At 40.8% G+C, this 27400-nt stretch overlaps 1 protein-coding gene across 1 annotated transcript in view; it reads left to right on the top strand.

Annotated features, from left to right (window-relative positions):
- ARHGEF17 (Rho guanine nucleotide exchange factor 17) overlaps positions 1–27400 on the top strand; it is a 143435-nt gene that overhangs the window by 1278 nt on the left and 114757 nt on the right. Inside the window, exon 2 of the mRNA XM_072398630.1 lies at positions 1290–5791. Within this exon, the coding sequence (XP_072254731.1) occupies positions 1913–5791 (3879 nt within the window). The 5' untranslated portion in view covers positions 1290–1912. The remainder of the gene's footprint in view (positions 1–1289; positions 5792–27400) is intronic.

The following is a 27400-nucleotide window of genomic DNA, read 5'->3' as shown; positions in this document are numbered from 1 at the left end:
GGCTGATTCTTTAGGAATGGGCACAGTACCCGGGGCTGATTCTTTAGGAATGGGAACAGTACCCGGGGCTGATTCTTTAGGAATGGCCACAGTACCTGGGGCTGGTTCTTTAGGAATGGGCACAGTACCTGGGGCTGGTTCTTTAGGAATGGGCACAGTACCCGGGGCTGGTTCTTTAGGAATGGCCACAGTACCTGGGGCTGGTTCTTTAGGAATGGCCACAGTACCTGGGGCTGGTTCTTTAGGAATGGGCACAGTACCTGGGGCTGGTTCTTTAGGAATGGGCACAGCACCCGGTACTCGTTCTTTAGGAATAACCAGAGCACCCGGGACCCGTTCTTTTGGGTACGGGCAAAGTACCTATGGCTTGAAGCTAATCCAATGCTAGGACTCCCTATGTGGGCTCTGATAACTGAGTGTGCCTCTTTGCACCGCCAATAGTCTATTTTTATAAATTACTGTAAGAACTGTATTGCAGTCTGCAAAGAACCAATTAACATGAACCATTTGTATTGCAGTACATACACAATATTCATTCACTACATGGCAACCAGATTTGAAACCTTTTTATTTTAAAGATTCATGTTCTTTCTTGTTGATGTGTGATGTGCCAGCAAACTTTTAGCTGTAGACACTTAAAAAGTAAGCTCTACCATATCCTTACAATGGTATGTCAAGATTATCATGTTACAAATTTAGGTTTTAACTTTATTTGAAGCAACTACCAGTTTATTGTTCCTTATACTCATGGGACTGAACTTTTGAGGAAATACAGACCACATCATATGTCTACTCCTATAGGTTCTCCTGTTTGGAAAGTTAGAAGATCTAGACTGTCTTAACCATTCTTGCCACAACTTTGGTGGAACTACATGTCCCAGCTTGGTGATAGCCAGAAGTTTAACTTTACACGAAAGCAGTTCAGTTTTCTTTTTTCCAAATTCAGGTTTGATATGAGGAAAATTCACCCAATGCTCTTGGAGAACTTTATGTTAATGATATAAACTGACAAATGTAATTGAATAGGAAACCAATTGGTCCTCTGTTTCAACAGCAGAGGGAGACAAAGTGAAAGGTATTGTGGACAGAAAAAAAATATTTCTGTTTTTGTGACCTATTAAGTTAAAAATTTTTATGTTCCGAAGCAAGCTGATAAAATCAAATTCAACTCTTTTTATTTGAAAAAAAAATACATTTTTTTCTTTAGGTTTAACATTAATAGTTAGTTTTGTGATGTCTCTGTAATTATGATCACTGTAATTGTATTTTACTTTTTTGCTTTTTTTTAGGAGCACCCCACCAGCAAGAATGTTCCCATAATTTCCTCTGAAACCTCGCCTCCTTTAAGTAAAGCTTGTCTGTTTTCTCCCACGTGAAATCAACACTCAAGAGACTGAAGGAAAAAAATCACAAAAAAAACCCAAAAACCAAAGGATTATTCTACAAGCCTGTGTTTACGACATGTGCGGAATGCAACCGATGATGTGACTGGAGGGTATTGCAACAAGGAAATGCCTTTTGCTTGCTGATTGGTGGGGGATGGCTTCTTCTGAGTACTGGGGTTGAGTTGGACCTTACTAGGGTTAAAGTGTTGTCAAGGAAACTTTGCATAAACTTTTTTTTTTTCTTCTTGTGATTTTTATCTCACTGATGGAAAACCTAACAGGAACTATATAGGATTTATTTTCACTTTTGAAGATGAAGATTTATTTGGATTTTTAGCTTCAGACCAACTTTACGGGATAAAGGATGCTTGTGTGGATCCCTTTGATTTGCTGCCTGTGGATGGATTCAAACTTTGAATGCTTTTTAATTTATTCTTAGAGGACTGTGTCCTACGACGTATCCAGACGTCGTTCTTTGTGGATATTAAGCAGAAACAGGCCGCTGCGGTGTGGGATTGTTTTAAACCATGGCCGACAAGCATGCAGAGAGGAAAGTGCGGATTTACAGGAGTGTGTCCTTTAAAAAACTGGGGAACTGGAATGCAAAGGCTTTTAGTGAAGAGGGAGGCACAGATCTGCCCGGGAAAGGAGATGTCACCCAGCCCACATGTCAAAAAACACATCGTCCTCCTGCCAGATCACTGAGCTTAACTAGGAAGGTGTCCAAAATCTCTGCAGCCAGCAAAGACCAGAATATCTCGTCGGTCCGTCAGATTTCTCAGCGTTTCTTTTCTCACCCCAGGGACGATGGAGCACAGAGTGACGACGAGAGCTTAAGGAGAGTGGATCATTGGAGAAAGGCTTGCCAACCCGGGTCTGGTGGGGCTGAAACGCCTGTGGAGACTTCACAGCCTAAACAGGACACAACTGGCTGTGATGGTATTTCCCTGGCGCTGCCAGGTAAGTCCCATGATTATGATGACCCGAGGGAAAGTCATAGCTCAGGGATCTCTGTAGATGAAGTGAACTCTTTCTGTAGTTTTCTGCACCAGCCCGATAACAGAGAATTGTTAGTTACAGAGGGATCGAACTGGCCAAGTGTTACTGAAATGAGAAAACTTTTTGGGGAGGGTGAAAGAAAACTGCCATCTAGGGCTTCTTCCCTGCCAGAATCTGAGGAGCCCAGGCCCCCAGGCCAGTCGGGGCCACTTGTAAAAGAGACGTCCGTAACAGAGCAGCAAAGACATTGTTCCTTGGAAGCTAAAAGCTTTAATCACTATACTAAACACAATCCGCCCAGCACTTTGCACTGGTCAACAAACCCGTCTGCAAGGACAGAAAGTACTTTTTGTCGAGCACTACCAGAAAGCAGGACAGAGCAACAGACTGCATGTATGGATACAAAAGATCCCCGGGTAATAAACACTGGTCCCAAACCCCAGCCTCCTCCCCCTCCTCCGAGAACTTGTATTCCGTTTGGTCTGAGGGGGAACACACTTTCATCTGGTCCACCTAAACAAGAGGCAAGACAGCAATCAGATAGTTTACATTCCTATCATAGTTTAGGAAAACCACAGCTGGCCCCCTCTAATGTCAGACTCAAAGACAGCTCCAGTGAAGATGAGCTGCACAAAAATACTTTGTCTCGGCATATCCCAGGTGACAGTAGTGATGCTAAGGACAGGCCCCAGGAAACGACCTCTGGAAGTGAAGAGGATAGTGATATAAATGCCCTCAGGGATAGTTTCAGGAAACGGTCATTAAGAAAGAAAAAGAGAGATACTGCAACCTATGCTTTACCTAATAGAGAATCTGAAAGTAGCAGAGGACACTTAGTGAATGATGCCAAGGGAAATCTAGGCCATGGTACTGGCTTGTTGGACTTTCCACAGCAAAGACTTGATTCCCGGCCCATATTGTCTGACAGTAGTTCTAATACTGATACTAAATCATATAATTGTCCAACAGAACAAATTGGTTTGGGTGTCCCAAGCAGTACTTCCCACGAAATCCTCACATCACGTATCAGAAGCATTTCTGAAAGCTTAACTCCAACAAACCCAGGTCAGTTGACCACAGTGTCACCAATCCCTACTGTGTCTCGGGTTGCAAAAGTTAACATTCCCCCCTTTTTGCCCAGCCCTTGTGGCTCCAGGAGCAGCAGTAGATATTCAAGCACTGAAACTCTAAAAGATGATGAACATTTTAGTTCTTTTTACTCTGGTCAAGCCCGTAGCTTCCAAGGAAGTTCTGGTATTCACAGATCCCCAAGTTATGGGCAACATGAAAGTATGTCAAAGCATATGATGCGCCCAAGGTCAAAAGTGCCCTGTAATGTTTCAAAACTAAAAAATGAAAATGTTAGCGATAGCCCACATTGTGATCTTCAAAGCAACAGTTCTAATAACAAGAAGTCATTGTCAAACCCAGATATAGCATCGGACACTCTTTGCTTGCTAAATTTCCTAAAATCTGATATTTCAGACTTGAAACTCAAAAATAGAGGAAAAGGGAGCAGTGACAAGGAGGGAACATATGCCATGAATGAGCCCTATCAGGGTGCTGCTGGGCCTCAGAGCACACTACCTAGAGGTAGATCAATGGGACAGGACAGGCTGCAACAAGGAAATCGGCCAACTTTAAAAGACTTGACCGCTACTTTACGCCGCACTAAATCTTTTACATATTCCGACAAATTAGGGTCCAGAAGGCTTAACGCTCACAGTTCCATGAAGCAAAGTTCATCTGAACTTATGCTAGCTTGCCCATCCGATAATGTTGCTATACTTTCAGAGGGGGATATTGTAAGTGATACGGGAAGCAGTGATAGAGGTGAATCAGATGTGGCACAGGACAAATACATTCAGGAAGCAAGGCAAGTATTTGAAAAAATAAAACAGATTGGGTCCCAGGATGACTATACTTTTGATAAAGAGGTTGAAGAACATCTGAAAAGTGCAATAAAAGACAATCCATTGGAGACGATAGTCGCTGAAAACAGTAATAGCCTAGTTTTGAATAACTCTGCAGCTGAAGAAATTGAGTCCTATAGGAAATCTTTAGACTTTGACTTATCTGGGCATGAGTCTAGCATGACTGATGAAGGGATTGTAACCGAGGTTGAACCCACACATAGTTCTTTGTATCGAGATATTGGTCAAACGCTTACTGTTTGGAAGTCAACAGGAAGTTCTCAAGAACAAGGTGAATACTTGCATTCGCGAAATGGAGACCATTTCCAGATCCATTCTCCCAGTGATAGCTTAGAAAGTGAAAAATATTCTGAAGTTCCAGGCAACAAAGCATGCACTCAAGGGGCTCTAGATGCCCCACCAACACCTGGAACAATTAGACGAAGAAGGAAATTTCCTTCTCTTGGTAATGGTGGGACAGATTCTAGCAGTGGGAGCAATGGTGAGTCTGGAAGTGAAACTTACAGATCTCTGAGTGATCCAATGCCCCATCGAAGGTACTCTATTACTGAAGATCCAGCTCCGTTTTCTATGGACAGTAACCTCCTTGGATCATTAAACGCTAAGTCCATGATTTCAGATTCTTCAGCATCTGCTCTTTCTGAATGTACAGGTAGTGCTGCTAGCGTGTTGTCTTTCAGCAGTGATGGGATTAAAGATTACAACACTGTCATCCAAAATATTGTGAGCCAACCAGGGGCACTTGATAAAGTCATTGATGAAAAGGGAAATGGTAAAACCATTAAGAAAAAGTCATTCAGTGACCCAAGTCGACGAGGAGAATTGACTACTCCTGGCCTTGAAGACTCTAGTGAGGCTTCAAAAGAGCTAGAACAGTCCATCTTGGCCTCTAGTAGCGAGCCAATATTATCTGAGCAAAGAGATGAACTGGTAGAACTGGAGGAGGTTGAAGAGGAGGCTGGTAAGTTGCCTATTGAGGCCGAAGAAAATGGGTTAGAGGGAAATCAAAACTTGAACTTCGACCCCAACCTTGTAAATGTTTTATCCCCAAGAATGGTCCGGCGCAGTTTTAAAAAGCGTTCCAATAGACTTGGTAGTCAAGATGGCAATAAAGAAAGTGAGGAACCAACCGAAGCTTCTGGTAAACCTAGACTAACTAGCAAACATGTACGCCACACAAGTGAACCGGCTGCGTTTATACCAATCTCCCCACCTGAATGTAAAGTTTTAGGCCATGGTTCCTTTGCACATGCCAACTCTCCAAAGCATCCTATTAAACAATATCCAGTTTTGATAAGTCCACTATTGGAGGATACTTCTAAACCAGCGCCAACTGGCACAGGTGACTCCAATAACTTTGGCACTGTGGATTTGCCTAGAACAGCACCAAGTACCCCAACTACAGTGGAACCAAAACTACTGAAGCTTCCCAAACTACAAGAAGAGACCAGCAACAGAAGCAAACCCTTTGTGGTGAGTACCATATTTCATTTGTCATTTATATTTTTAATAAATCTATGTTGTACTATGGTTGCCTATTGGCTTATTTTAAATTGTTGTAATTTGTTTTTGTAAATTTATGTGTGGTTCTATAGAGTATAGCTCTGTTTATGCTGGGATAAGGTTTATTGATGGTTGCTTCTCGTGGATATTAGTGTTGGTAATTATTTTTGAGTGACAGTGTTTTTGGATTTTTTTGTTGTCGTTTACTGTTCAATTGCTGCCTCCTACAAACCATTTCCCAACAAGTTCTGGAGGCTACCATTTGTGGACTCTTTGAGGAGGTACTGCATTGCTCTGAAGCAATACACAACTATTTAGCCACACACTGTAATGTTTCAGGCATCCTAGTAGCAGTGGTATAGAAGCCTCTAGGTTGTTTGGAATTAAGTCTTGACTGTAACTAGTAACTATCAATCTGTCTGCCTTTTTATTATGTGGATTACCGTTCGCACAAAAATAAATGTAACTGGAAGGTCCCTTGAATAGTGGAGGAACCTTAGAGACCAATGTATTGTACCTTCCCTCTAATTTCGATTTTAGCCTTAATCTTACTTTAAGGAATGTTGTGTCCCCCACTGTTTTTGTGGTTTCTTACTCTGACTTCTTTAGCTGTATAAGAGACCACAATTATATAGAGGTCGGAAGAGGTCAGAAGATGGTGTCAAAGTTCACAGCGAGGGGTAAAGGCGTTTATCAGATAGGTGAATATAAGAGTTTTGGTTTTGGTTATGGTATTGTACAAATCGGTGTAAGAATTTCACTGTCCATCTTCGTAGTGTGTTAATCCTACTATGTGCCATAACTCTAGCATATAGGTTCAGGAAGAATTGGAAAAGTGCTAACGTGGTAAAAAGCTGCCTATAAAGTTTATGAAAAATTACATTTAGTCCCTTGCAGCTCATACATGTGCCAAGTATTGCTTAAAAAAAAAAAATGAATTTTACCGTTTTTTTTTTTTTTTTATAACTTATTATACAGTATGTCTCTGGTCCCCACTTCATATCATGAGATGATAATCCTTTGACAAGTGTATTTAGCCTTAGGCTAAGTACACACATGCAATATTCATGAAAGATCCTTTCCAACGACAAATGACTGTATGATGTATGAATGAGTACTGTACATACAGCACTGTTCTGCTTAATGGAGAGGGGAGGGGGAGAATGACGGAGCGGCACCCCGCTGTGTTCTTTCCCCTTCATTTGAATTATAATTGTTCGTCGTCCATCGTCCGTGGATCCGCCAGGATGGCCGTTCGGGAGATGGGCGGCGAGCACTGTACACACACAAGATTCTCGTCCGATATCGGCCCTAAGCTGATTATCGGACAAGAACCCTTGCACGTGTGTACGTAGCCTTAGACCTGGTTAGACTTTTTGAATGTGTTAGTGTCCCAATGGCACTGCACCACATTTCATAAACTGATGACAAACTACCACAACACACAACACAGAAGTTCCAAAAAAAAACAGCTCAACAGGTAAACTGTGGCCATTATATTTGTTAAAAAATATTTTTTTCTAATCAGCCAGAGTTGGGAGGCAATGCGATTTGAAATATTTGCTTACATAACCTTCTTGTTTGGGGAAGGAAGTTTTTGACTGTTCTTGATAACAGCTTGTTTCCTGCTGTGATGAGGTGACAGATTAATAAGTTTGCTCTTTGCAGGAGACCTTGCTGAGCGTGTTGTGAAACACAATTAGGTGTAATTTTTTTTGACAGTTGTCTGAGATGCCAGCTTAAGGTGAAGCTTCACATTTTCAGTTAAATGAAGCAAATTCCTGGCTGCCCCCATATTTTGATTTTCCTAAGACATGTCTAGTGCTGGTTAAGCACAACTTTGTTATACATTTAGGAGCGAGATTAGATGACCGGCCACACAAAAGTTGTGTGTGTGTGTGTTTTTTTTTTTTTGTATATAATTGGATCAGGTTCTATCCTCGAGTTCTTGATTTTTTGTTTTCAGTTCATTATAATTTTTTACTCATATTGTTAAAAATCCTTATTAGGTTGGTTTGGAGTCAATATCAGGATTGGATTCATTTTTTTTTACATTCAGTGACCCTTGACTTCACAGTATTTTTTAATTCTCACTCATTCCAGGTTGTGATTTACTTCCACTGATGCCAGGGTGCTTATTCTGCTCCAACTGGATCAGTTCATCTTTCTGAAAAGTTTTATAGACAATTAAGTGCTTTTTTGTTTGCAAAGCTGGAGGGTCGTTGGCCTAGCCATTGAGTAATGCGATTGAGCATTTTCTATCATGGCAAGAAAGGTCTTTTTTTCTTATCTATTCTGGTACACCCCCTCTATATCATGCTAATTTAATTAAGGTTAATTAATCAAAGTTTAATTTATTTTTTAGTCTTTTGATAGTTTAAACTCGACTCAGGGCGGATATCGGATGAGAATCTGGCGTGTGTGCAGTACTCATCGTCCGAATTACCGTCCTGGTTCCACGTACAATTTGATGGCCAACGATCCTAATGCAAGGGTAGGGGGAGAGTGCGCAGCAGGGTGACGCTCCGTCGTTCTCTCCTCTTGAGCTGAATGGTGCTGTATGTACAGAGCTCGTTCATGCATCATGCAGTCCTTAGTCCCTAGAAAAGATTGTGAAAGATCCTTTCCAACGACAATGATTGCACGTGTGTACCCAGCTTTACCACTTTTGTGTCAATTGTATCTCTTTTTGGGCAATTTTATCTTTACTTTGTGTCTTGAGGCAACAAGAGGTAGAACTGGGTTGAATGATGGGCAACTTTATTCAGTCTAGTTCTGGATCATCATGAAGCCTGGGATCCCAGTATGTCTGGACTTCCTATGACGGTCAGTACCGGGAAGGATTTGTGACATCACTGGACCTGCCCTAACACTGCAGGGAAAGTGGAATCTTTAAAGTGTTCATTGCTTTAGCAAAGCTGAAGTTAAGATCTTACAAAAAAGTAATTTGCTTAAAGTGGTTGGACTTTCATTCTTCTGTTGGTAAGGAAAATAGAAGCTTTGACGTATTCTGGACACTCCCAATAAAAGCCCTCCACTGTATCAGCTGCATCTTTGCACAGATGTTGAAGCAGAGAAACATGGGCAATTACCCAGGACCCCAACTGACAGAATGGCAGGAGTTCAGGAAGCTGATGAGACCATAGTCATATAATTTTTCAAGACATCTGTCATGGGACAACATACTTGCTTTGCTTTCATTTGATGGCAAAGAGGATAACTGTTTGCTTAAAGCTGAACTCCAGTTAGCTGACAATAAATTACATCTGGGTAGCCCCTATCCCCCCTTATATATTAGGGATCTAATGCTTTGTTTTGGGGACATATATTAATAAAAAAGATCAGCCTTGTTACTTATGATTGATACCTTGATGATGCTTCTCTTCTTGACTCATGTGGACACCTGCTTGCCAATGAACATGGGGAGACCCTCAATAGTAATTGTTAATTATGTAATTGTTTGTATTGTGGGAACCAATATGAAATTGTAATCTTGCTTTTTTAAGTAAATACGGTAAACTTGAGTTTGGTTCAAGGCCCATAGGAGAGGTACATTAGGGCATAGAATCTTTATTAGCACAAGTTGGTTCATTGGGTCCCTCACACTAAGCCTATTTATTGCCTGAAAAGGTTCAGAGTTCCTCTTTGGCATGTATAAAGCCTAATCTTCAGTATGGACATCACTAGACAGCTGGGAGTGTATACATGTTACTGCTATGGAGAGATACATTTATACACATGTGTTTTTGGCTTATTTATTGGGAAAATATGGCTTTGGCTATCCAATCATTGTGTCCTCTCATGGTGGGTGCAGTTGTAGTGGCCTTTCCAAAAAATCTGCCATATTTCACTGTGGTTATCTTGTGCCGGAGATCCAAAGATCACTATAAACTAGACCTTCTCTTCTTTATTTTCTTGTTTTAATTTCCTCACTGGATGAGCACAAGAAAATGCATTTTCTGCCAACTTTTCTAACTGTTCTTTCCTAAAATTTCCACTCTGCTTCTCTTCAGTTTTAAGGAAGAATCCAGCTGGCAGTTATAGCAGAACTGCCAAAAGTCTCCAATTATTACAAAGTGCAGGTCTCTATCGGGGTGCAGTCAGGCCTGAGGAAGTCATGGTGAAACAGCGGCATCTCCTGCAAATATGCTTCGATAGTCCATTTATGGGAGGCTTTTTCTATGAAGGGACAATGGTAGCACCTTTTAAGTTAAATCTATATAAGTGGTCAAATGGCAACCAAATTGGGTGGCTATCCAGTGCAAAAAAAGGCAATGTTTTGTATGTGTTAGGAACCCCATGGCTGTGATGATTGCAAGACATAAGGTAGGCAGCTCTTGCCATAACATGAAAATGCACATTATGGCAGATGCGCCTCTGTGTTTGCCCTCCTCCTGCATTGACCGGTAAAAAACTGTCCCTCGAGGTCCGAAAACTTTTATCTTTGCCGAAGAGCTATGCCCCACTACAGTGACTTTGGCTAGGCTGAGCCTGCAGCAGACTGGTGCCATCATCTTAGCGTAGGAAAAGTCACTGGAGGATTACTGTATCATAATAAATGAAACAATAATACTATTGCTTTATTTTGGGAATTTGTTAATGGAGGACCGATGGTACTTTTATCCTCCGGCCCTTGTTTACTCTCCCTTCAAGCCTGTCAGCCTGGCGAACTTGGTTTGTAAACTGCGGTTTGTGTTGTTGCATGTTCCCCTTTGCTGCTGTTCCTATAGAAACCACTTCCAAGGCTACATCACAGCATTAATTCATCCAGCTGCCATGGGAAATCTATAATTAAATGCTGCGTATGTAAACAGGAAGGCGATGAGGAGATCAGTGCTTATTACAGGCCCGCTGGGGCACCGTCTGTGAGAATCGCCCGCAAGGCTGTCCATACAACTGCATATGAGGGACCGTTAAAGGGTCAGTCCACCCAAAACTGATATATAGAACTTCAACAGATGTTCTTCTTTTTTTTATATCTATCTCTCTGGAACGTCAGCAGTGAGAGTTGCTGGCTTTTATCACCTTCTGCAGCTGTTTTGAGGATATCCCAGACTTCCCATTGAATTTTGTATATAATGGAGTCTGCCAAAGTAGTGAGATCACCTAGGATGAATGGTGACCGAGTTGGTTACTGTGGGGGGAATTCCTCTTCTTTAAAGAAACTGGTAGATGACCACTAGTTCTACCTAAATTTGCCCTAAATTTCCATTAAAGCACATCTAAATTTGCAAATGTGCTGATGTTTTTGTTTTTTTTAGACCCCTCAGGCCAAACACTATTATATCTAAAAGAAAAGCCTATGGCGAAAACGATGGGTTAATATACTTGCCTTATTTCCTCTTTCACTTGCAGAACTAAGGGTGATGTTACTTTGCTCTAGTATCTTTTTGTGAAATTTGGATACTTGGTCTTCCCCATTTCTTATATCTTTTATATCTATTTTTTATATTGCTGAACTTAACAGCACCCATGCAGTGATGGTGAGTTTCGTTTATTGAAGTAGTACTCTAAGCCAAGGCCAAAATGATGATGCTCCCCTTAGAGGTCGGGCCCATGACATCCTGTATTTAAAGGTTGAATGACGTTATCCAGAAGAGAAACACTGTAAGCTGGAATAGACCTTTTGTGCGAACTGCGTCGAACTGAAGCTGATTATTTAATTTTATACATGCTGCTTATTTTTAATATAAATTGAAATTCAACTTGAAAATGCCCACCCATTATACAAACTATTTCTAACATTTTGTTATAACACTGGTGTCTTCATACAGATGCCATCAAAATCTTAATAGGTTGGGCTTGTCTAACTGAGAAAGAAAAGCAAGGATTAACTTTAAAAAGGTGTGCATGTGTTAGTAAGGAATGAATGAAAGCCATTCTAAAAAGTGGGCCGAAACATTCACACATTATTATGTCTATCTATCCAGCTAGCGTACATTCAAAAGCATCTTTTTCTTGCTTTGCACCTGGCTAGTTGTTAACATTCCTGGATATTGTGACTTCTAAAAGGGATGTTTTCCTGGGCACGCACAGGTTCCACCGACGGCTTAGCGGGCAAAGAATCTGCATTACTTGGCACTGTGCCTCAGGCCCTGGAGCCTAGAGTTCTAAAGTTCTGGAACTGTGCGTAAAAGCAGATGGAGTTGTAGTGGGCTCCTTTTATAGCCCACTTGGCAAAAAATATTCAAACTTTTATTTTCTATTTTTTGATAGGAGAAAAGAAGGGGTAAAAGCCCCATAAGGTTCACTTTGCCATCTCTTTCCAATTGAAATAACCTAAAACACAGAAAACAAAATTTAGCTTAAATTGGTACTTAACCACCTTGCAGTTAAGCCCGACCTTCGCTCGGGCAAAAAAAAACTGCAAGGATGGTTAAGCCCGAGATTTTGTACATCCATACTTACCTGGTCCCCCTGTGCTCATCCAGCGTCGTCCTCCATCGATCATCGTCCGCCGATCTCTCCAGCGTCGGGTGCCTTCGTCGGGTGACAGCGGGACCGGTAAGAAGCCGGCCGGCATCTTGTGTTCCGCCGGCCGGCATCTTGTGTTCCGCCCGCCGGCATCAAATAAATTCAAATTTATATTTTGTATTTGATTGGATACAAACTTGCGTATCCAATCCAATACAAAATAATTCAAATAATTACAAAGTATATACCTGGTAAATTCAAACTGTCATTTTGTATTGGATTGGATACAAACTTGCGTATCCAATCCAATACAAAATAATTCAAATAAATACAAAGTATATAATTGGTAAATTCAAACTGTCATTTTGTATTGGATTGGATACAAACTTGCGTATCCAATCCAATACAAAAAATAAAAAAAGAATAAAAGTAAATAACTTGGAAATTCTAATTTATATTTTGTATTTGATTGGATACAAACTTGCGTATCCAATCCAATACAAAATAATTCAAATAATTACAAAGTATATACCTGGTAAATTCAAACTGTCATTTTGTATTGGATTGGATACAAACTCCAGCATCCAATCCAATACAAGAAAATAAAAAAAAATAAAAGTAAATAACTTGGAAATTCAAATTCTTATTTTGTATTGGATTGGATACAAACTCCCGTATCCAATCAAATACAAAATAATTCAAAACAAACTCCAATAAATACACAATCAAAGTTTTAAAAATTGCCACACTAGGGAGGTGTTTTAGAATAGTATAGTACTTTACAATATACTGAGTTACTGCTTTTTCAGTATTTATGATTTGTTTACATTGCTGATTTTTGTGTTTTTCCTTTAATTTTATTAAAAGTAATTTTTTTTTTTTACATGATTGTGTGTTTCAAACATTTTTTATATTCATATTATCTACTAGAACCCTTGTTCGGACATATTTCTGTAAGTTACAGGTCTACAATTTAAAAAAAAATTTCATGAAAAACAGTGGATCACTTTTGGTACAGAAATCTAGACCTCAGTGTAACGCTCAGGAGGTTAATGGGCAACATCACAATGCCAACTAAACCTAGTCATACTCCCTTGTTTGTATTCTATCTATCTCTTGTAACATTCTCCTTATATAAAAGAAAAAGTCCAGCTGGGATGGAAGAAGATTTCTACAACAGGTGTTTAGACCTGGGAGTCCCCAATAGGTATAGGAAATAGTCAGTCGGTTTGGCTCTTTATTATCTACCAAAAACAGAAGTATCTCTTTTAAATGATCTTGACCCTTGGGAGCTGTTTGGTACATAGGAGGAGACTGGATGTGTTTTGAGTTCAAAACGTTTTCATTTTTAACATATTATCTCACAGAGAAGTTGTGAATGACACTAAGGAGCCACAATGCTTCAGAAGAGTAATTTGGAAACATCTATCAGTCATTCTAACATGATTGGAGGTAGTCTGTGTTGTTTTCTTGGAGGTCAAACTAGATATAGCCCTCCCTCATTATAATTGTAGACCTGGGTGGCTCCCTCACTTACCAGCTACTGGAGCTAAGCTGTCTTCATAGTTCATCAGTTTCTGAATGCTGAAATGCATGATCAGCAAAGAGTGGGCATCATTACATTTTTCCTTCCTAGATCCAAGTCAGAAGCCTCCAGCATAAATTTGATTTGTATCTGGTTCTTTTTACTATATCCTCACTGACACCATGCTGTTCATTCTCCGCAGGCAAACATCAAAATATAATATGACAATACCAGAAAAAGGACAGGAATGTGCAGATGGTACATTAACTTTTTTTCAGCTCCACTTCAGTTGCATTCTTTAAAGATGAAATTGTAGTTTTCATATTTTCTCCACCTGTTTACCGTTCTCCTGTTAAATAATCATCGTTCTGCCGAGAAACGGTTTAGAAAAAAAATGAAAAGTTTAAAGGATTATACTTTGTTTATTGTGCAATGCTGTCAAAAGTTGAAATTAGGGAAATAAACATGTTGCTTGAGGGCGGAAAATGACTATTATATCAGATTTGTGAACAAAATAAATTACGTCCAAGTGTTCTGGATCATACAAGTGTGAAAGGGCTGCGTTGTTGATAAAATATAATTGTGCAATAGGAAAAAATGAACTTATTGGCCGTCACAGGTTCTATTCCTGTCCAGATTATCCTGACATACGCTACGATTTTGTAAAGGTACAAAATGTGATGTTATTGTTAGCAAGAGGGTTTGGTGGATTGAATTACAATTTCAGTGTTCTCCCCAACCCCATTTAGCTGGGAGAACCACCTGGCACCTTTCAATAACCACTAGGCTGTTTTTTTGGGTGGTTATTGAAGAGTTGGTTTACTATACAGTGACAGGTGCCCGCCTACAATTTCTTCCCACTTGGCTCAAAAGAATTTCAGTTGAGACACTGCCAACTTATGGCAAAAGTTTGTGGACATCTGCCCATTATTAATATAATTAAACAGTATTTATATAGCACCAACATATTACACAGCGCTGTACAATAAATAAGGTTTGCAAATGACAAATAAGACACAGGAGGAGGAGAAGCCCCAAAGAGCTTACAATCTCTTACCGATATGACATTTTTGGAGATCCCATTTTAGAACCAAAGATGTTAAGTATGGTTAGGTTTGGGGCTCTGTGCAGGCCTCAAACTGTTACTAATTGAGAAACAATTAAGGGTTGTCCACATACGTGAACATGTGTGGAACAAGGTGTGCTGGTCAAATGCCCACATAATTCTGGCCCCATAGCAAATGTGACAGTCAGTTGTCAACAAATTTTTGGGCATATAGTAAATCTGTAGGGTCTTGGAGGTCATCAACAACTCACTACCCACTGGGTGCAATGAATGGTAATGAATATTACATATCAGAAGTGAGTGCTGCCTTTGCATTAGCACACTTTCTGGGAGCCAGGCGGTAGAATCCTTCAGTACGGGGTTGAGTGAGTAAGCTGTCAGTAATTTCTTGGAACTTTATGGTCACCAACGGGCTTTCGATACCATTACGGGACTCCAGCAGGGAAAACTCTCCAGCAGAATTTTGTACTTTTTTAAGTCACACAACTGTTCCATCGGGGTTTTACTTTACATTACAATGCATTGAGTGGAATCCCTTACCTGGAATTTTGTTTGGCTTACAAGTATGTTGTGGTATGAAGGACTAACCTTTTAAAGCCCAACCCCAGGTTTGCCTCCTCCATTATAGCATTATAAAAGAATTTAGGGTGAATATTATCACTCAAAATAGACAGGTCAGAATAAATAAACCCAGAAATTGTGATGGAGGATCCCACCGCTAGAGTCCCTGACATGAGAAATAAATGAAATAGTCAATTATCAATAGATTAGATCTAAAGTTTTAATTGTCACAAAGGTTTTTTTAACCATAAAGAAACCTGAATGATTTACCAACATTTATCAGAAGTTAGTATTAATTCCTGCATTTTATATTACAGCTCTTCGAAGCACAAAGCAGCTGGAGGAAGCTATTTTAAGCCCCAGGCCTTTTCTTCCTCCAATTGTAACATTTCTCCAAGGAGACAAGATGGGAAAATCTGAATATTTTCATTGTTTTGGGAGGTGATGGGCCAGTTATGTAAATAGCTCTGAAGATGGATGTCTGTTTCTGCAAGTTCTAAGTATTTGATCACTTAGCAGATACGTTGCACTCCAGAAGTAAACCCCTCCCTTGTTTGTGAACCACGTGCCGCTGTTTTAAAAAGTCCTTTGATCTACAAAGGTTATTTTTATGTGGAATTTGAGTGACTTAGTCTCTCTTTTATATTTTGGGGACCCACCTTTCTACTCAATACTGGCCCACAATATCCAATACTTCTAAGTTTGGAAAAGCATTATTTCTCCTTTCCATTGACAGTGTTTGGGTTAAGAACAAAAATGTAGTAATTGCTAGGCCCAAACCTTGTCATGTGACCAAGGGAATTGACATTCTCACTGTTGATCACCCCCTTCTAATCCAAATCATGCGCTCTGTGACACCGCTTTCTCTTGGTTTATCTCCTATCTATTCGTCTTCTTTCAAGTTTCTTTCAATGGTAATTCCTTCTCTCCCATTATCCCATTATTATTATTATTATTACACAGTATTTATATAGCGCCATCATATTATGCAGCGCTGTACAAAGTCCATAGTCATGTCACTAACTGTCCCTCAAAGGAGCTCACAATGTAGTCTAGGGTCAATTTTTTAGGGGGAAGCCAATTAACCTAACTGTATGTTTTTGGGATGTGGGAGGAAACCAGAGTACCCAGAGGAAACCCACGCAGACACGGGGAGAACCTGCAAACTCCATGCAGATAGTGTCCTGGCAGGGAATCGGACCTAGTGCTGCAAAGGCCTACCCCTGAGCCACCGTGTTGCCCATGGATGTCTCATCATGGATGTCTGACCGATTCCTGAAACTCAACCTGGATAAAACCAAACTCATCATCTCCCCCCCTTAAATTCCAAATGTCCCCCCAACATTTTTCTAACTGTTAAAAAACACTGTCATTCGTCCCTCCTCTTAGGCACGTTGTCTTGTCTTCGATTCTGCCTTCTCATTTACCCCTCATATTCAGAACATTTCCTGTCACTTTCACCTGCACAACATGCACCAAACTCCTTGTTCATGCTCTTATCTCTCGTCTGGACTACTGTAACCTCCTCCTCTCTGGTATTCCACTAACCCAACTCTCTCCTCTACAATCTAATATGAATGCTGCAGCCAGACTCCTCTGTCCTTCCCACCGCTCCTCCTCCGCTGCCTCGCTTTGTAGTTCTCTTCATTGGCTTCCATTTCACCTTAGAATCAAATTCATCTCCTGTGCTTTTCCTACAAATCCCTCTACAGCTCTTGTTCATTTAGCCTTTTGACCTGGTAAAAAAAAATACTCCCCTAGCCGCTCTCTTCACCCCTCCAATGACCTACTAATGACTTTCTTACCCATAACCTCGTCACACGCACGGCTCTAAGACTTTTCTAGAGCTGCCCTGACTCTCTGGAATGGTCTTCCTCATCCTTTTCGAATTGCTCTACTTTCTGTTCCTTTCAAAAGAGCACTTAAAACCCATCTCTTCAAACTTGCCTACCTGTCTTCATCTGTCTCCTAAACCCTCACTACTTTCCACCACTCCATATCTTCCTTCCTATTGTGTGATACTTCCCCCACCTCCTAGATTGTAAGCTCTTCTGGACAGTGTCCTCTCCTCCTCCTGTGTCATTGTTTGTATCTGTCTGTCATTTGCAACCCTTATTTAATGTATAGCTCTGCATAATATGTTGGTGCTATATTAACCCTGTATTATAATAATGATAGTAATAATCCTCCTCCTCTGGGACACCAATGCAAGTCATTTCAGTAGCAAACACAGAGGATTTGGGGTTGCCCCCTTCTATTGTATATTACCTAACTGTTAGCTTTCTCGGAAGATTTGCTGGGGGCTGTGGGAATCTTTTTAGCTTCAGTTGGGGTTCACCTGAAGCCTTATACTTTCTGCCCCCTGTCAACCTGTTTGAGTCTTTCTGCAACTGATGCCACTGGTCCAGAAATTAAGACTAGTGTTGGAAATTGATAAAATCTACTGCTGAGGAATGTTGCTTTGAGTACCATGCCATAAAAAGCCACTGGGTTGCCATAGAAAGCCAGCGCTGACAAAAATTCAGAAAGCAGCTAAATTAAGACACATCTTAAAAATAGGAGACATTCCTCTGCAAAGAAAACGTTCTTTCTTGGCCAAAACAGGATGCTATTAAAATGTTTTATGCCGGGCAAAACAAATTCTGTGTCTTGGAGACATGGGAGAAATCTCTCGGCTGAACTGACTGCAGTCATCTGAATCGTGGTTGCTACGGGTTAAAGCACATTACATGGCCTTGTAGCTATCTGCATTGCCTAATCAAAACCTGTTTGTTTTTTTTTTGTTTTTTTAATTTAGTAACAGCTGCGTGTTACCTGTTCTACCACTGCAATACAACATGTAGCTGCCAAGCTGAATCAAGCAGTTGAGCCGTTGGCTTTCCATAGACCTCTTGAAGCTTTGTGATCAAAGGATCGTTGCATGGGTGCCCCTATAAAGGTGTTTTCACCATCATGATGCCCATGGATATTTTTTCTTCCTTAAGCTTGCCCGATTATAGTTTGCTTTGCTCATTTCCCTCACAACAGTTGCATTAAAGTCACCAGATTCCATAATTCCAGGGGACACATCTGTCTATCTATGGCAAGAGACCATAGCTGGGTGACGATTAACAAGTGATGCTCTAGGTTTTTTTGAACCATAGTGGATTGTGATACCAAAGACTTTTCAAGGTCTAGGGCTCATCATTGTATAAGAAAATGTTCAACCTTGTTGTACAATCTCCAGTGAGTTTAATTTTCTTTTTATGGGTAATTTGAAAGGTTTAAAATTCTGTGCATTATAAACTTCTGTTGGGAATGCCCCAGTTACCACCCAATGCCAACATATTTTAGCCAGAGCTGGTGTCAAGGGGAAGCAAAAGATGCAAGGACTTCCTAACATTAAATATAAGCCCCCACTGTATATCCTTTATGTATCCACCCATTGGAAAATAAAGTGCTCACTTTTGAAGGTCCGTGTCTTGAGCGAACTGTAAATTATGCCAAGGCTACAGTTATTCCCCTGCTTTCCATTCTTGGTACAGATGTTTCCCTATATTACCATGCTTAGTGACCGCTTCTGCAGATGGCTTCGTGCACAGGGACAAAGTTGTACATACAGAATGTCATTGCCATATTGTTTGGAGCTCCCAATGCTCTAACACACATACTATACAGGCCAAGCAGTCAAAGCTTATTTATGCATTAGTGATATCACTGATTCCATGTGCAGAAAATGTGACTGGTTTAGTTCAATAGCCGATTTCTAGGCTTTATTCTACCAGCATGCCATAGTTACATAACATTGAATACACATTGAATAGCCATTACTGGAGTGCAGCGGTGGCCCTACATCATTCGAGATTCCCTTCCTTTTTTAGGCTATGGTAATATAACAGCTGATTATCTTCTTTAAACAGATTCTATTTTCTTTCAGTGGGGATAAAAATGTCCATTACGGTGTTCTTTCTAAAAACAGCTTTCCTTACTTATCTTTGCTCTAGTTTTGTGCAGCCACATTCTTGCCTCAATTTGGTATGGACCCTTCTCTGACAGTTCATAAAATACCGAGCCGTTTTCATATAACCTAATGTACGAGCTGGGTATGCTGCAGCACTGGCTCGCTATGTCCTAAAACAGAGGGAGTGCTACATGTTTTAGAAGAAAAAATAATCTCTGATTTTTGTTATAGAGGAGCTTATGCTCTGTCATGCACTCTCTGACATATTCTGCAGTGTTGTACCGTGTTTCCCCGATGATAAGGCAGGGCCATCAAATAAGACAGCCCCCCCTTTTTAGAGAAAAATGTAAAATAAAGTCCCCCCCCGCAAATAAGCCACCCACCGATACCTGCGCTTAATAACCATGAATAACCATCAAACCTGGTCGCAATGTTATTTTTTGTTTAGAAACAGGAAAGTTGGATTGCCCTCAAGCTAAAATCTCACACTTCATCGAATGGAATTTTTGGTTTCCCAAAATAGACTGAAAAACAGAATATGAGTTCCCATTTCCAGGAATCATTTCAGAAAAGGACAATGTCATCCCATAATGAGAATTGGAAGGCGTCACTTGCTTGTTCACTTACTCGCTCCACAGTTGCCAAGTAAACTCTGCTTGTGAGCCTTACAAAATGGGCGTCCAACAGTTTAAGGGGACACCAGATTATGATTCTCTTTTGTGTTTTTGTGCTGGCTACATTAGTTTGGCCACTTTGCTTCGGCTGAGACAATATTACTAGCCTACTGTAGGCAATTGGAAGTCTCCTCTTCTCCAATCATAAGACCGTAACAGGGCAGGCACAGCAAGGCAGTGAACCTTTGTGGGAACCTTATGAATACAGTCAATTACTGCCGGCGCATAGGGATTTACAAAATTGTTTCTGCGTTTTATTGGGAAAATAGATATGGGTGCTGAAAACCAAATGAATGCATTGTCTTGGAAAGAACTGTGATGTCTGTATAAAGTAATAAGTACATGGAATTGTACACCTAATTCCTACGTACAAACAAACTTGCTAAACATTCTTCACTTAAAACTAACTTTACTTCTGCAGAGGCCCTATTTTCTCCGGTGATGTCCTCGTTGGGGACGTTCTAAAATCCAAATGCGCCCTGGTGCAGAGGAAGCGGCAGGCCCCTTCAGTTTAAAACTTTTTAAGCTGGGTGGGAAGAAAAAGTAGGTGGGGGATACCCCTGTATTGTGACCCGACTTTACAGTAACCACCCAAAAACAGCTGAGTGGTTACTGAAAAGTGCAGGGTGGTGAACCCTTTCAGAGGCCTCCTGTGTGGGTATCCCAGGAGGTTCTGTGCTCCCATTTTGTCTTTACTGCCATGGTGGTAAGAACCGGGGGGAGGGACTTTACTTCAACCAAAAATTTTTACTTTTTTAGTTCTCCACTCTTTTATGTAAGGGAAAAACTTTGGTGATAGGTCTGCTTTAACATGAACAATTTTATTTGATGCTAGGTAATGCATTCTTTTATGAGAAATAATCTTTTATTAAGTTCAGAAGTGCGGATTTTAACTGTAGTTCTGCTGCTGTTCACTGCCATCAGCTGCTCTTCAACCATTCCCGGTTATCAATGAAACAAACTGGAGTTGCTGAAATCACTTTGGTACAGGTTTTTGGTTGTGTTGCAGTTTTTGAGATGGCGGTCTGCTTATCAGTACACTTCCATAGACTAAGTTAAATGACAATATTAGGTGCTTTTTGAATTTTAACTGTATACAATTGTGGTATAGTAGATCTCCGAAAACCCCAAATGTTTGGTGCCAAAATAGTTATATATACTTCCATAGACTTCCAACCTATTTATTCTCAAAAACACTATTGAAAGGTCCTGGACAGCTATCGGTTGGAAATGCTCGAGCAGTAGAAGTTAACCTTCCAGGTGATGCATGCTCATCTGAATTCAGCCCTGAAGTAATCCCAATTTGGAAATGTAAATAATTTTAATTTTGAAGAGAAATGACTTGCATTAAGAAGTGCATCATCTCACAAAACTGTGGGCACCAATGCACACAAAAAATCAGTGCAGTTTTTATCATTAGGGTGTGAATAGAGTTGCAAGCATTATTAGCCAAATGTCATCAAATCCCTAGAAAAAATTGTGTCCAGTTGTCAGAGTTCCCAGTGCTCCCATAATCCTGTGCTGGGACAGCGTGGAGTGTTTTCTGATAATTTGTCCCATGTCTATTTTCCCAGCACAAGCCAGAGCAGAAAAGCACAAACTTCACCCCCTCCCCAACATCATTCCTTCTCTAATTATAATTCAGTTGGCGGCAGAGTTAGCGTGTGTGAGATGTACAGTGATACATGCTATCTAATCATTCACTTCCGTTTCATCTGGACCAGAACAGAGACACCAAGACTGTAATCTGCCTCTGGTATAGATCACAAACCGTGTCTGTGTCCTAGAGTGTTAGGATGTCCTTGATTACCAGGGAAAGCCTCAGCGTTTGAATAATATTCACTGAAACCTCCAGGTTTCCTAATATCAAATAATTCCTCCCTTTCTGCACGTTACAGTTTCACTCACTTCTATTCATTGTTTGACATTTGCTATATGACCACCAGTATGTGGATCTCCTCCAAATTGTGAGTTTGGGTGTTTCCAGAGAAGTGTACTGTTAATGCAATAGCATACAAAAAGATATTTTTATAATTTCTTCCTTTTTCTGTTTCATTACAGCTGTAAACCTGTGCACAAAGCTAGTTCCATAAACGCACGGTGTGATCAGTTCAATGTGGAGGAACTAAGGTGGCCCTGACCTTACCTTAAATGTAATATTTGCATAATAGATGAACAGGCAGACTTTTTATTGCAAGAATAAATAAAATGTTTCTTCTCCAATAAAGGATTCTTACCTGCCTATTTGCAAACTTTTTGCCATTGTACCGTAAGCTGCATGTAAAGCGCTACATGTACAGTTTCGTCATTTGCCAGGATGAGTGAATTCCTGCACATGTAGTGGATTCGTCATTAATCATCATAAAAAGGTCAGTCAAGGGGTGCAAAGATTACTAACCTGGAAGAATATTGGTTGAAAATCTCGACACTGGCAATGGAGCTCAGGGGCATTGCTGGAGGTTAGGTATGGAGTATAGTTCTTCTTTATTAAAACTTTTGGGATGAATTAGAATGCCTGTTGTGAGACAACTTCCTGACCTCACACGTGCTCTAGAATCTTAAGCAAAATCTTAAGCAAAACTCTTCCTAGAAGAGTAAAGGCTGTTATAGGTTCATGAAAGTGTGATGGTCAGATATCCACCAACGTGTGGCCATATACTGTAGGTCTTCAGTCAGACAGTTTTTAAAGTTTAAGAGCATAATTTTCTTTTAAATATGCATGCAAAGAGTAATTGGCACCAGAGTCTGAACAGTGCCAAACAGTCCTAGGTGGTCAGCCTCTTTAATTTTAAAGGGATAGGTCATAGTGTTACCGTCCTTATTCTTCAACTCCCCAGTATATGGGGCCGCTGCGGTGCTCTTCATTTAAAATGACTTGCAAGCTCTCTTCTTACTTTGCCTAATATGTTTCAGTTTGTAGGTCACAGGTAAAAAAAAAAAACAGAATTTGCAAAAATGATCCCCTAATAATGTGTTCCCCCATTCAGCTGATAGGAATTATTGCTGCACTTTCTAACTTACCATTTACCAGATGGATGCCAAGGCAATACCTGGTATTTTTGGGCATGGCAGGAGGATGGAGATGGGTTGGGACCTTCCTTTTTTTAATACAGCTCTCTAGATATAAGCAAAGGGTTGCTTAGTCTGAGCAATTTCTAACACAGACCGGCTTGGAACTTACATGGAGCCTATGGCCCTGATTTATTAAAGTTCTCCAAGGCTAGAGAGAATAAACTTTTATCAGTGAAGCTGGGTGATCCAGTAAACCTGGAATGGATCAGATCGAGAATTGAAAACATTTGCTAACAAATAGCTCTGGGCATTAGCAGGCAAAGAGCAAGGGAGTACTGGTGTTTGTATATATTAAGGCTAAGTAATACCTGTCACTTTGTCACATGGACAAAGTGAAAAAATCACGTCTACGGTTAATGTCAATGGGTGTTGTTTTTCTGCATTAAACGTATGTTAAGCAAATACCTATTCAGTATAACTGAGCTTGCTTGCATAGAGTTTCCCGGTTCTCCCTGTGTTTGCATGGGTTTCCTCTGGGTGATCCGATTTTCTCCTATATTCCAAAAACATGCACTTAGGTTAATAGGCTTTCCCCCCCAAAATTGTCCTTAGACTGTATTAATGACATATGCTTATGATAGGGACATTAGATTGTGAGCATCTTTGAGGGGCAGCTAGTGACATGACTATGGACTTTGTAAAGCGCTGTGTAATATGTTGGCGCTATATAAATACTGTGTAATAATAATAATATTTTAACATTTGTGCTAAAGCTCCAATGTTTAGCTATGTTACCAAGAGATGGGAAAGAAGCCTTTTTGCTGAATACAGTTTTGGCTTCCATAGCTAGGCCCCAGTGCCTGTAATGTAAAAGGTTGAGTACACAGGCCCCAAGATAAAATACTCTAGTGAAAGTCGTTGAGGGGGGCAGGCTGAGAGTTTACTAGAAGTCTTGTCTCCGGGATTCAGCAAAACTTTGTGTTATAGACTGTGGAAAGCTGCAAGAAGGGCGATTTATTACTGCCTGGAAGGAGGGAGGAAAGGTTTGGTGGGGGGAGAAGACACGGAGTTTGTTACTCTTGTGACCTAACCATCTGGAAAACAGAAAGTGTTGGGCTGAATCCTGCATGAATAAAACTCAGGCAAAAAGCATCCATATTTGGTGAAAGCGCTCAGGGTCGGCTCCCAGATCCCAGCCCAGTCCTCGCTTGCCTCTGTCGTACTATTAACCTCCACGGCGCTGCAGGGCTCTTCTCTCTGGCAGCACACCGGTTAAAGGAAAAGTCTGGGAAAATGAAGGGGTGGAAATCTTTTTGGACTTTTTACATGTTAAACGAAGAGCTGGCAAAGTTCTAATTTTCAGTGTGCTGTATATAATTTCCTGCAACCTCTTCCCATATTATCTGCACTTGAATGAGTATCCCACCCGGTTTTGCTTCATCAGGTGACTGTAAAATAGGCCTGTGTTGGAAGTTTTTAATGCCATAGCTTGCCTAGGCCTGGTAAACATAGGCATTTCCTGTGTGGAGTCAGGCCTGGTGGACGCATGCATCTCCTGTGTAGAGCCAGGCCTGGTGAGCATATGTGTCTCCTGTGTAGAGCCAGGCCCGGTGGACGTATGCTTCTCCTGCGTTTAGTCAGGCCTGGTGAGCGCATGCGTCTCTTGCGTGGAGTCAGGCCTGGTGAGCGCATGCGTCTCTTGCGTGGAGTCAGGCCTGGTGAGCGCATCTGTCTCTTGCGTGGTGACGCACCTGGTGAACGTATGCGTCTCCAGCGTATGCATCAATATTAATATTAGTTCGTTGCCTGGTGCGGTTGCCTGGACTAAATGATCTTCTGCACACCAGGGTGGGAGTCGTCTCGTCCTGGCCCAGCCGATTAAGATGACTAAAGATAGCAAATAGAAGAAGATGAAGGCACCTTGAGATACGGAACGGGGACAGGAGAGTATGGCAGGGTTTAGTTCCTCTTTAACTAGAAATTCCTTAGAAAGTAATAACATTGTGTTAAGATTTCTGTTCAATACACAGGAAATTGTGAGGACCCATGGTTTCTGGCAGATTCAACAGAGTTTTGTGCTTGAAAAGAAAAAAGAAAACAAATGGCTCCACCATTTATTTGAATTGGTTTGCTCCGATATATTACATTTTTATTCTTGGTTTGGATGTGTTTTATCCGAATAAACTAAAATACCCTAAGGAACCAAAAAAAAATGTGGTCTAATAAATACAGATTTATTTCCTGTAAATTTTACATTAGCAGCTCAGTAAGCAAAATGGAGCATTACCATAACTAATTTTAAATGTTGTTGACATTGAAGATAATCATTTCCCAGTAACTTCAATTTCCCCAGAATAACTTCACTCTTCCTTGGTGAGAAAAATGGAACAGGATTTTCCCTTTTACCAAAAAGGGCAATTGTGCTGTACTACCCATTCATTTAATTGTGCGTGCATAGTCACGTGCACATTTTGGCTCGTCAATGCACCATTCGGTTTCTACAACATGCAAGCATGCACCTTACAGTTCATTGAGAACTTGCCCTGTGCTATTCAATTTTTAATTTTTATCTTTTAATGCCACTTCTGCCTAATTCATAGCAGCCAGAGACGAATGTCATTTCCCTGCCATTTCTAAATACATGAATCTGGTGCATCACACTACCTTTGAGTTGCAAAGGGAATTAAATAAAACCACATTTGGAATAACATTGGGCAAGCATTTTAAGGACACCTGTGAGCTGGTGGCTGCTATTGCTCACCTCCTTCTGAAAATGCACCTGGCCCGGCTTCAGGTCACTGACCTAGAACAAACATGCAACCAGTGAAGGGTCACCATCAGAAATCTCTGGGCCCCATACTAGATAAACCCCCTTGGCCCCCCTGCTCCATGTTTAGAAGTCCCAGCATTGCCCAAGTCCTGATCTATTGATTGGAGCCAAGTACAAAAAGTACCCCTTGTCCATCCCCCCCACCCACCTCCCATTGGCGGCCCTGAACCATTGTATCCTTTTGCATTGGTTTGGGAGCACCTTGATGGAGTCTACTTTAAAGCTTGACTCTTTGCTTACATTAAGCACAACACTAAGAATATTAAAAAAAAAAAAAACACTTTTGCACTGGGGCTTCTATTTTACTTCTGGGGTTAAATTTTCATTGTCTTTAAGAATGAATAAAGAACTTTATATACCTTAATTCCTTCCTTCCTACCACAAGATTCTCCTCTGTATGAATGGTCCCCTGCAGCCTGTGTGTTGTTGTTGCAGACACCTGTGTCCTCCTCCACCAGTATTTCTGCATTGTAAGTGAGGAACCTGAGGGCCTGATGACAACCCAAAGTGCTGGCAATAAGACAAGTGTGCCGGCTGGGGGGTGAGCAAGTGATTAAGTTTTGGTTTTGTGTGTAAAGGCGTTCATAGGTTATCTGTGCGTGCCGGATTGGCAGCCGTTCCATATTAAACAGATGCAATTTTCTAGAACTTTAAGACCATTTTTAATTTTAATTACCATTTAAGCAAACAATTCCAATGCAGTAGATTGCTGAAATTTAATTGAAACTGGATTCTTGTGAGGAAGGACATCAAAGTCTCTTTTGTTAAATAAATAAATACCCTGGCTCCTGGTGGCTTTTTGTTTTAGCTCCACACTGGTAGGTGTAATGTAGAGCTCAGATAAATGTAATATTATTATTATTATACAGTATTAATATAGAGCCATCATATTACGCAGCGCTGTACAAAGTCCATAGTCATGTCACTAACTGTCCCTCAAAGGAGCTCACAATCTAATGTGCCAACTACAGTCATATGTCATTAATGTAGTCTAAGGTCAATTTTTAGGGGGAAGCCAATTAACCTAACTGCATGTTTTTGGGATGTGGGAGGAAAACCGGAGTACCCGGAGGAAACCCACACAGACACGGGGAGAACCTGCAAACTCCATGCAGATAGTGTCCTGGCTGGGATTCGAACCTAGGACCTAGCGCTGCAAAGGCCGGAGTGCTGAGCCACCGTGCTGCCTGTATGTATGTATCTATATGCTGCATACAGAGCCAGCTGCAGGAAACAATGTAACTCTTGCACATGTACAGCAGTTTTTTTTATCCAATGGCCTAAAAAAGATCCCCATGTTCTTTAAAGTGCACCATGGAGCCGAAGATAGTGACTTCTTCTGATGCAGCAATGACCGGTCCAGTGACAGATCTTAGACCTGTCATTACTACAGGGTGGCTGCACACAGGTAAGTCTGTGCCATAATTGACAAGCATGAATCCACTTGCAGGAATCGACTTTTAATACTTACCTTAATCCTCCATCTAGTAGGCTTCTTCTACTTTGTATAAATGGGACCCCCAAGCTGGTGGCAGTACTCCAATTGCACAACTTACA

Source organism: Pyxicephalus adspersus, chromosome 1 (assembly GCF_032062135.1).
Source record: "Pyxicephalus adspersus chromosome 1, UCB_Pads_2.0, whole genome shotgun sequence".
Classification (NCBI taxonomy): domain Eukaryota; kingdom Metazoa; phylum Chordata; class Amphibia; order Anura; family Pyxicephalidae; genus Pyxicephalus; species Pyxicephalus adspersus.
The sequence above is the reverse complement of the archived record's forward strand: the minus strand, read 5'-3'. Positions and strand labels throughout refer to the sequence as shown.